The sequence below is a fragment of the Microtus ochrogaster genome, chromosome 21 (genome assembly GCF_000317375.1).
Source record: "Microtus ochrogaster isolate Prairie Vole_2 chromosome 21, MicOch1.0, whole genome shotgun sequence".
Lineage (NCBI taxonomy): Eukaryota > Metazoa > Chordata > Mammalia > Rodentia > Cricetidae > Microtus > Microtus ochrogaster.
This window is the reverse complement of record NC_022022.1, coordinates 18993578-19005270: the sequence shown is the minus strand read 5'-3', so window position 1 is coordinate 19005270 and position 11693 is coordinate 18993578. Positions and strand designations below refer to the sequence as shown.

Below are 11693 nucleotides of genomic sequence, written 5' to 3'. Positions count from 1 at the left end.
TGATCTCGAACTCAAAGATCTACCTGCCCCTGCCTCCCAAGTACTGGGATCAAAGACATGCGTCTTCACACCCGGTTGAGGTGTTCAATTTTGTTTTGTAGATGAAAGATGGAGAACTAGAATCTATTGAGAGGCTACAAAAGCAATTGAGGAAGGGGTAAAGAAATTAATGCTGGGAGCAAGAAGAGATGTGGTTCATCAAATCTATTTTCCTTTACTTTTTAAACACAAAGTAATTTTTCTTAAAAACATGCATTTCAGTGGGTACGTTGCTTCTGAGTTAAGTAGCTCCTCTTCCTGCTCCTTGGAGGCAGGTATGCATAGTGACCAAGTTTGTTTTGTTTTTTGCAGCCCTGGGTATCCTGGAACTCGCTCTGCAAACCAGGCTGATTTCAAACTCACACAGATCACCTCCGTCTCCCGGGTGCTGGGATTAAAGACTTGTGCCACCACCGCCCAGCCATGACCAAGTTTTGATTGCCATGAAGATGCAGCCTGTGCTTTGGGAGTCACATACATGTGAAGAACAAGAACATGTGTTCCTCTAACTGGGACTTGAGTCAATCTCCTGTCTTCACACTCTTTAAGACAGGCGAGGCTTAGTGAAAACACTGGCAACAATGAGAGCTGTTACTTTTCAGTTCAGGTTTAAAAGAGTTCTGTCTTGTTCTCTGAGCCATCTGGGGACAGCTCACAGCACCATGTGAGCTGCGCTAGGGTGAGGCCTATGAGGGAAGGAAGTTTCTGGCCAAAATATCCAGTGAGACCTTCAGTTTGATAAACTAAGAGTGGAATGGTGTCATATGCTAAGTGTACACTTGATTTTATAGGAAATGCCGAAGTCAGGGATGGTGGTACATGGCTTACAACCTCAGCACATATGAGTCTTAGACAGGAGGACCCAGGCCAGTCTGAACTACCTAGCATGGTCGTGTCTCGAAAACAAAAACAAAATGAAGAAACGCCTGGGTATTTTCCATAGTGGTGGTTTCAGTCTCACCGACATCTGAGAGCTACATCTGCATCGTGTTCTCACCAGCACTTGCTGTTGTCGGTCTTTCATCATTAGTGACATCTATTATAGTTTATTCTGCACTTTCCTGATGATAATGGCCAACATGTTTTAACAGTTGCAGGGCCCTGGGTTCAATCTTCATCACCATTGAAAACGAAGACCGAATATGAAATACATTTTCAGAGAAAGAACCACGAAGTTTACTGCATGTGCTAGTCGGCTGTCTGTTGCTATGTTAAAATTTCTGGCTTAAACAACTTCAGAGATTTATTTGGGCTCAGTTCAGAGGTTGCAGTCCATGTCTCTTTTCTCTGTCCTTTTAGACTGAAGGCAGGACAGAAATATGGTGGACACTATGCGACAGCAAAGTTGTTTACCACATGGTGGCTGAGCTTCGTAGAGTGGAGGGGCAGGGCCCTCTTCCCTTTTCAAGAATTCCAATGACCTAACTTCTGCCAGGCCCCACCTCCCTAAAGTTCCTCCCAAGTCCCTGCAGCACTGCTGGTCAAAGGCCAGGCAGCCAATATATGACCCTTTGCAGCGTCTTTAAGATAAAGATGTTGGTGAAAATTACTAAGGATATAAGAGAAAAGGTGAATCTGATGAGTATAGTACAGGAATCAGGACTGAGCAAAGACAGGGAAGAGAGCTGACTCAAAGTAATAAGAAATGGGCCATCTTAAAATGATGAGAGTTGGACATACCGAATCCATATATGAAATACATGAAATATGAAAAACACATTGTTTTAATTTCCTGGCAATGGATATATAACCATACACTAACTGGAGGGGAGGCGGTGACAAGCTTTATTCTCTTTTATACAATGTGACTTTTCCAATACACATGCATTCACAGACCAGAGCACAAGTCTTCTGTATGTGTGACTGGGGGTTTCCGTACTTGTGTGCTCACAGCCCAGACATCTACTTCACCGGGTAACTTTCTCTAGTACATACATTCCACCTTATCTGAGATAGACCTGAGTGTGCCAGAGCTTGCTGATTGGTGGAGCTGATGAATGCCCCCAGTGCTGGGATTACCAGGCCACAGCCATGCTGAGGACCCAAACTCATGCCATTTGATAAAATATTTACAAATCAGGCAGAGAAAGATCTGCCCACAATGCTAAGCACACTTTGTTTCGACCTGACTCTCAAAGTTAATTCCTTTTGTTATGTCTTTCTTGTTCTGACCCTCTACCCACAGCCACTTTCTTCCACATTCCCCAACCTTGTTCCCGATTCTCTGCCAACCAAGACAGCTCTTTCTCTTCTTCATTGCCTGATTGCCTCCCTGGGAATATATTGTAAGCTCTTTATAGGTGAGATTGTTTATCTATGTCCATCTGTAGCATCTGGTGTAGCACACAGCATACATCTCTGCTGAGTGAATGAATAGCTTTATGGTTTAGGTCTTTGTCAAGTAATTCACAATTTATTTTCAAATCATACTGTTGGAATTCAAATGGTTCAAAAATCAATGTGATGTTTTCAGATGTTCCCATTTTCAAACAACTCAAATAAAAAACAAAACTCACATTAATATAAGCAAAATAAAAATTATCTTTAACAATGCCTTATATTTGCTTTAGTACACTACAGGTGCATGATAGTTATTTCCATTTTCTGTTTCCTTCAATCCAAAAGCTATAAAAATACTGTTACATATTTTTGAAAAAAGTCAAATTCTGACATATTCCTTCATCAATTTTATGATGAAAAGAGAGGTAATTAATTTTGGAACATTGGACATTAGGGTTGGAAAAATAGGTTTAGAATCAAAAGCTGGTGTGCTTGAGTATAAGAACAGACTGCACAAGTGATTTAAATTCTTTGAAAAACTTCACCATTCTCTCTCCACACATCTGGCAGAAGGATGAGCTAGCTGCCAGCTGCCCACATACACCAGTGACTGGGTGCTTACATCTCAGAGATCAGAGTACTTGCTGGATGACCTAGGAGGAAACACTTAGATAGACATAATTAAGATGAGCCTTACAACTTTTGTCCCTCAAAAGCAAGATCCTAATTTTGGTTACTGCTTGGTCCTGGTATAGGAAAGTAGGATCTATTCATGCGAAATAGACAAAATAGCTTTATGGTTTTCACAGAAAACCTGAACTGCTTGTGCATACAGAATAACTTGGGTTTTCATCTTACATTTATATATTTTTAAATAATTTATTATCAAATCAAAGTTTAAATTCAAATAGTTCAATGCTTTAGGTCCAAGATGGTCCCACCATTGACACAACCAAAACAAAGCATACAGCTCACATGTCCAGATGACCATTCTTCAGAACTGAAACTCTATTATCTACTTGTAACTCATGTTCCATCACTGGTCACTTTAAAAGGATACTGTATCAGTATTCTTTTTTTTTGTTTTTTTTTTCAAGACAGGGTTTGGTGCCTAGCTCTTGTAGACCAGGCTGGCCTCGAACTCCCAGAGATCTGCCTGCCTCTGCCTCCCGAGTGCTGGGATTAAAGGCGTGCGCCACCACCGCCCGGCTTGTATCAGTATTCTAGCATCTATATGGTCTTCAGGGGCAGGGCATGATGGCACACACCTTTAGTCCCAGCACTTCGGAGAAGCAGAGGCAGGCAAATCTCTTTTGCGTTTGAGACCAACCTGGCCTATTTAGCAAGCCCCAGGACAACCAGGAATACAAAGACACTGTCTCAAAAAAACCGAAAAGGGTCTTTAGAATATATAGCACATTAATCTAACTTACAAGAGACCTTGGTTCTTCAGTGTCTAGAGTCTCCTGGATGGAAATTTAAGGTAATCTCATGGAATAAATCCCATGTAAAAGACTGCTGCTGAAAAGGGCGCCTGTTGATTTTGGAAATGTAATAAGCTAAAAATCTTTGTGTTTACTTTATAAGAAATTACATGCAAAATCTCTCTACCTTGGGTCACTGCATTCAAATATATCTGTACACACTACTGATAACAGCTTTTCATTTTTAGCAGCTATTTGGGGAGTATTTTTGAGATTTGTGTGTACCATGTGTGTGACTGGTGCCTCCAGGTCAGAAGAGGACACTGGATCTCCTGAAATTGGGGTTACAGGTGTTTGTGAGTCACCTTGTTGGTGCTGGAACCTGAACCTGGATCTTCTGCAAGAGCAGCACATGCTCTTAGCCACTGAGCCATCTCTTCAGCCCCCAGAAGACTAATTTTTAAAGGTTATCCAATAACTTAAGGATTTGGAGTAAGTGAATTTTGTGGAATATTTTAAGTGGGCAAAGATGTGTTATATATGTTTATGCTGTGGAATATTACTTTAACTGCATAAAGGTGTGTTCCTTTGATTATGCTGCATTTGTTTAATTATTTAAAGATGTATCACTTGTGTTTCACCTTGCCTGCCTAAGGCAACTGACTGGTCTAATAAAAAGGTGAACGACCAATAGCCAGGAAGGAGAAAGGACAGGCGGGGCTGGCAGGGAGACAGAATAAACAGGAGGAGAACTCTAGGCTCAAGAGGAAGAATGAAAAGAGGAAAGAACAAGGGGCATGCCCAGCGCACGAAGTCAGGCAGATGCCAGTCAGACATAGAGAAAATAAGCTATACAGAAGCAAGGTAATAAGCCACGAGGCAAAAAGGTACATAAAGAGAAACAGGTTAATTTAAGTTAAAATAGCTAGCCAAAATGTGCCTAAGCTAGGCTGAGCATTCAAAACTAATAGTAAGTCTCCAGGTCATGATTTGGGAGCTGGCTGGTGAACCAAAAGAAAAAGCCTGGTACAAAAGAACAATGGAATCACGTAACAATTCCATCCATGAATATTTTCTTCTGCACATGATCCCTTCACAAAGTGAACCCATAATTTGTGCTTTATTTCCTGTTGGGAGTAGAACAGAAGAGCACAAACAAGCTCTGGCTAACATCTGGATACATCAGCAAAGAAAGGTTTCTCACATTGTCAAAGAAACTCTTCAAAAATCTAGGTTTTAAAAACAATAAAGGTGATACCAAGTTCCCCTCAGAGTAGTTTGGCCAACTCACTGCACAGACTTAAAATACAACATGTTGTGGGATGTCCTTCTGTATATATGTTGCTTTTATTGGTTGATGAATAAAGCTGTTTGGGCCAATGGCTTAGCAGAGTAAAGCCAGGCAGGAAATATAAACAGAGATATAGAGAGAGTAGGCAGAGTCAGGGAGTCGCCATGTAGCTGCCAAAGGAGACAGATGCCAGAACCTTAGTGATAGGCCACAGCCTTGTGATAATATACATATTAATAGAAATGGGTTAATTTAAGATATAAGAGTTAGCTAGAAATATGCCTAAGCTATTGACCAAACAGTGTTGTAATTAATACAGTTCTGTGTGATTATTTGGGTCTGGGCAGCTGGGAACAAAAGAGCAGCCTCTGCTTACAACATTATAAATGTGATTTATGCCATATGAAAACACATACATTTCCAAATTTAAGTTACCTATATATTTAGCATTATGTACAATCTGTGTAATTATAGGATTTTAGTTTGAATTCTATTTAAGTTTTAGCAGGCAACTCAGTTGGTTTCACATAATTCTAATTGAGAAAGTCATCCAGTTATCATAAAGACTTACTTAGGATAAAGGTCTACTGTGTTGACTTAACATAGACAATAGTTTTAAGTTGAAAATCTCTGAGCAAAATGTTTTACAAGGCCCATGTTTAAGAATACTGACATACAAGATCTCTTTTAAAGAAAAACCAAAACTGGGTAACAAGCACAAATTTGCAGCCTAAGACCCTTTGGTGTGCTACAGGTAAGCAGCATGGCTTCTTTGCAAACTTTCAGTTTTTACACTAGTATAAAATTAAACTGAATGACTCCCCTCAGTCTTTCCTGGCTTTATTCTCTCCTTGTCAGTGGTGCAGACAACACACTTTATTTAGCTGACTCTCATTGTCTCTCCAGGGCCACAGTGTCAAGTACGATGGAACTAGTGAACGTTCTTGAATGCGCAGCGACACAGCAAGAATGCACTAAGAGCCCCAAAGAATCTGAAGATGACAGTGGTTCTTTTTCTAAACTCCCCAACAATACCGCCAAAGCATCAAGCCTCTTTCTCAGATTCACTTTGGCTTGCCTTTGTAAATAATAGGTGAAAAGAACATGACACAGAGCACATGGTCAAATCCCAGTTAGTAAGAACACACAGATTAAGTTTCCACTCATGGATCAAAGAATGAATTTTATTTACATTACTAGTAGATCGCAGCTGCTGTAGTTACTCTGAGATAGATTATTTTGCCAATGACAGGAAAAAATATCTTCCAGTATCTTGTTTAACAACTGTAATTTAATTGCTTAGTTATAGAGTATAGAGTAAGAAGCAATTAATGAATCTTGGAAATAAAAAATATGTATATATCACCCTGATGCCCAAGCCAAAATATATCTAAAAACAAATTTTCTTGATTTCTATTACTCATAAAAATAAAGGAAATATATTGCAAGTACTTTTCTTTATAGACAATTTCAGTTAGAAAACAATAGTTTAATGAAAACAATACAGTGGTTCCCGTGAGTGCTGAGGCAAAGGCAGAAGTATTCAAACCTTGACAACACACTGCCAGACAACTGAAGATAATGCCTCAATGACACCTGTTATAGCCAAGAGCTAGATTTTTTTTACACATCTCAATTTTCTCTTACGAATTTTTTATCTTATGTCTGAGATAAATACAAGTCAACAAGTTTTGAGCTTGAGTTGTAGTTAAGAACCCCTTCTTTTGGCTTGCAAAATGTAGCCTTTTGACTTGATAATTCCTCTGCTTTTCACAATGACGGAGTATCTCAGCAGCCACAATGGCACCCACTCCTGGGCTTCAATGTCGGGGATGCTTTCCTGAAGAGCTTCTTGGAAACTCGCCTCAGAAAGCAGTTCTAAAACAGCAATCCCAACAAGTCAGGTCTGAAGACAAAAGCTCTTGACTATGTAAGTAAGCATTTCAACAACAAAACTGAGTACAGGGTCAGAAAGTTAGCTGCTGGCAGCATGCTTGCCGAGAGTGCTCCTGGTATTGTTTGCCCCACCCACATAAACCAGCTCTGATGGCACAGAGCTGAAACTAAGCACTTGGGGTGGAGGCAGGAGGATCAGAAGTTCAGGTCATTCTTGGCTATATAGTGGCCTCCAGGCCAGCATGGCTGCAGGAGACCCTGTCTCAAAAGACGAACAACAAAACTGAATATAAAATACAAGTATCCTCTAAGCTGAACTACAATATTAAATGCCATCAGTTCTTTTAAAACGCATCCCTGCACCCCAGTCTCTTTAGTTCATAACTTTTGGTTAGGGAGTCTGGAGTCTGCAATTTTTGAAGATCTCCAGGAGATTCTAATGTACAACCAGGGAAAATACAAGAGAGTCCAAAGGGAAAAAAATCATTCCTAACCCTATTAATAGTATTTCTATTACTGTATATTTCATTAGGATTTTTTTCTAGTATGTGCTCATCTACACACACACACACACACACAGAGAGAGAGGGGGGGGGGATGATTCGCACAATATTATATTTAATTACATGGGAAAATCATAACACAAGCACAAAAAGGTGTAACTACAGAAGAATTTAACTCCCCATTAGTATATCTGGTATATATCATAACATAGTCTTCAGCACTGGCAAAAAGAAATCAGTTTTACTCTGAACTTTTGCTTTGGCCACAGCACAATATCTAAGTACATTCATCAGAGCATTACTCCCATTGCTTAGGAAAAAAAAGAAAAAACAAGTGGTATCTAGAGAAATGGATTAGTTCATTCCCATGCTCTTGCATAGGATCCTGCCAATTGATTTACAACTCCACCACTGCAGAGACAAAACTAACGCTGTATGTTTTAAATTAACAATAATATTTACATTTAACAACACTGTACACTTATCATAGCACACACTTAAGATTTCAACATTTGTTTTCTTTTTGTGTTTCTAAAATTTGTGTGCACAATGTTGGGATCAAATCCAGGCTGTGTGCATTCTAGGCAAGCATTCCATCATTGGCCTGAACCCCCAGCCCCCAAACAAACAGCTTTTGTCCTCCATAAGAGAAAACATCAGGCTTACCTTTTGGGTCATTATGAGTCAGTAGCTGTATGTCAAACTGTTTAGCAAATGCCGTTAAATCTGGTGGCATCACACAGCAGGAGGCAAGATTAACTTGATTACTATTTGGTTTTACCTAAAAGTGGAAATAAAATGAACTGTATTAAATTATGTCATATAGAACACAGAAAGCAGAAAACTAATATTCACAGTAGCTAAGAAACAGAACCAGTCTATATGTCCATCAACAGAATGCATACAGAAAACATGATCCACAAACACCATGAGTTCCAGTCACCAGAGAGGAAAGGAAACTGTGACACTGGCTGGGCAATAACCAGAAGCAATCACGTGAGTGAAGTAGGCTGGGCGCAGAAGAGTCCTCTGCACGGTCCCTCATGTCAGGCTCTGTGGACACTTGTGTATGCGTCTAGGGCATTACTTAGAAAGGGGAGGGAGAGCTCTTGACAGGGTGAAAGAGAAGAATGGACTTCAGGGAGGAGGAAAGGAAGGAGCCCCCCAACGAAGTATGGTGAGAGGGGAATTAATCAGAACTTAGTATACTGACATATATATATGAAAATGCTATCACGCTAGCCTATTGCTTTGCATGCTTAGTTACACAATTTTGTGTCTTCGTCTGCACATGTGTGTAGAATGGTGCATGTGGAAGTCAGAGGTTAGTATCAGACAATTTCCTCAGTCACTCTCCTCCATATTTTTGGAGACAGGGTCTCTCACTGAACCTGGAGCTCACTAGTTCAGCTAGACTGGCTAGGCATCCATCGATCTCCAGGGAATCTTCCTGTCTCTGCCTTCTCCAGGAGCTGGTATCACAGGTAGATGTTACCTCAATAGATATTTTTAAGGTGTGCTTTTTTGGGGTGCTAGGAATTGAACTTAGGTCCTCATGCTAATATAGCAAGTACCTAACTAAGTCACTTCCCTAGCCTTAAAAAAGAAAGCAATAAATTTTAGAACATAAAACCATATTTGACAATTCTTCACTAATAGAATACTTCTGCATGACTATCTGTATTAATATATGCATTCCTAATCCATGTTAGTGATAATGAGGAAAACAGTTCCAGGTTGAGGGAAAAACCAATACATAATTATACTTAGCAGTAAGATTCAAATTAAAGCCTGCTGGAATAATTAATAGTCCAGTACATCTGACTCTGAAGCAGTGATTCTAAGTGTAATGGTTTTAGCAACAGGGAATCTATCTTCAAGGTAGACACTGAATCTCAAGATATAAACTGTGGCTACTATGGCTACTACTCGGGCATTTAAGGAAACTCCTAACTTCCAGCAGCTGTACTGGCTAGCTGTCATATCCTTCCTAGATCACTAAGTCCCCAGCTGTATCTTGGCCACACACATACTGCTACCAAGTCAACAAGAGAAGGAACAATGCAATCATCCTGCTTGTCATCAACTCTGAGGAAGCAGCTGAGAATGAAATAAAAGAAATAGAGACAAGATATAGGAAATAAACGTAGGGTGTGGGTAACCTCCCTCATAACTTTGTAGGTTCACAGAGTGGAGAGATGGCTTTATGGCTTTATGATTTCTTCTCCACATCAGGTTCTATAGACTAAGTCTAATACCTCTTACTTAATAGGAAAATATTGTTACATTTATTTCCTTACCTAAGAAATCAGAGCCATAATGCCCACAGTGTAATATTTTCAGCACATGTAAAACTGACTGAATGGTTTTAATTCACTTGCTCTGAACACTTAGCATTTAGTGTTTCCTTCTTTCATTTTAAGCAGGATGAGTACTCAGTTCAACAAGACATACCCAACTACAAACCTAAGCTCTTACTGCCTTAGATAAAGCCCGTCTCCGAGCTCCCAAGTGTAGAGTCAGCCACAGTGAACATGCACTAATGCACGCTGCTCCACAGCTGTAGCAGGTGTTGGCATGCAGACGCCCTCTACCTGTGCCCACTGGTACAGCTGCTCCAGCTGTGTTTTGTCGAGATCAGAGGTGCCGATAGCAACAATTTTCTTGCTCTGCACTAAGTTTTCTAGTTCCTCCCAGTAAGGCTGCAGATGCTCCAAGGAAAGGTTCACTCCATCTTCAATGGGAGGCGAAGCAATGATGACAGAGTCCAGCTGCGCAACTCCAAGGACTGAGCACGCTGACGGGAAGGAAGACATGGGAAGGACAACTGTGTGTTACAGGCTAGAAACAAGTATTACCATCTTCAGCAAAGTCCACTGAATTCCACGTCATGACCTAGTTTTCTGTACAGTAGATTATTGCATAATTTACCTATCATTTACAACAGGTCTCTAAGTGCCCATTCACCTACTTCTCTGTGCAGCAGACAAGAAGTCTCTGACCTGCCCTCTTCCTTGTAGTTTTCCTTCTTTACTTTTATCTAACCAGGTGCTGGAAATGAATCCACAGTATTTGTACTCTGTTGTCTCTGATTTTAGTATTTTATCTATAGTATAATATTTAAAGGCCTAATAATGATTACAAAGAAATTTCATCCTCAAGCAGAGAACATTAATACATCTATATCACTGTATGTAATTAAAAATTAGTCCTATGCAAGTCTTTAAAGCTTGGCTAGAAGTTTAAATGGTAAAATTGAAATCATCTTATCTTCTTTATCTAGGTTAAAATAAAGTCCATTTTTATGAGAGGGATAAATTTTTGCTTACCCATGTCAACAGCACTTCTAGTTGATGATGAAGAATTTGATCCTACAATGAACAGCTTTGCTGGGTAACAAAGAAAAAGTCGATCACCCCATGTATCCACACCTCATGATTACTTATGTGTCCGCATCCTACTGTGCACTCCCATGACTTGAGCATGTCTGAGACCTCAAAGCCCACCTCCACAGTGCCACACTTGCTCTGACAAGGTCATACCTACTCCAACAAAGCCACACCTCTTAATGGTGCCACTCCCTATGAGCTTATGGGGCAAATTACATTCAAACTACTACAGCACTTATACAGTGACTAGCGTTCAACATATGCAACAAGTGTCCTTGTGTACTTGTTTATCTGTTCCCTCTTTTCTACTACCAGATCTTCCTAAAACATCTAGGTCCTGTTGCTTCTCCTGGCAAGCCGCCATTGGAGCTCCCTTAGCAGAGAAGTCCAGCGTTAGAGTCCACGATACACGCTGAAAAACTTTCCCTGGTTGAGGTTCAGCTTGATGGTAATGCATTCGTCTCACGTGTGTAAGGCCCTAGGTCTTATCCTCCTCCTCTTGCAACAAAGAAAATCCCCCCATTACTAATCCTTGGTCCCTATATTTCACCATCTGGAATGGCTTTCTCTCTCTCTGGAAGGCAGGGTACACTGAGGTAGAAAGAGGCAAGCTTCTCTTACGGTAAGAATTTTATTACCTATCAAGATTCTCAAACCCTACAGGAGTGGAGGACAACCTGGAGAAGGCTCAAGACAGTAATGAGCTACATACAGTCAACCACACAGGAATGTTGGCTTTACTTCATTTCCTACACAAGCAGTGATGTGAAGGTAACAGAAGCGACAGGTTTCAGAGTCAGGCACGCCTTCATAGGCTGCTGGTTCATCAACTCACTGGCTGAAAAACAGCTTTCTTTTTCTTTCTTTCTTT

At 40.4% G+C, this 11693-nt stretch overlaps 1 protein-coding gene across 1 annotated transcript in view; it reads right to left on the bottom strand.

Annotated features, from left to right (window-relative positions):
- Positions 1 to 6197: 6197 nt before the first annotated feature.
- Positions 6198 to 11693, bottom strand: part of Gclm (glutamate-cysteine ligase modifier subunit) — a 19722-nt gene continuing 14226 nt past the window's right edge. Inside the window, exons 4-7 of the mRNA XM_005357218.3 lie at positions 10763 to 10822; positions 10028 to 10230; positions 8100 to 8214; positions 6198 to 6912 (exon numbers count right to left, since the gene is read on the bottom strand). Of these exons, the coding sequence (XP_005357275.1) occupies positions 6743 to 6912; positions 8100 to 8214; positions 10028 to 10230; positions 10763 to 10822 (548 nt within the window). The 3' untranslated portion in view covers positions 6198 to 6742. The remainder of the gene's footprint in view (positions 6913 to 8099; positions 8215 to 10027; positions 10231 to 10762; positions 10823 to 11693) is intronic.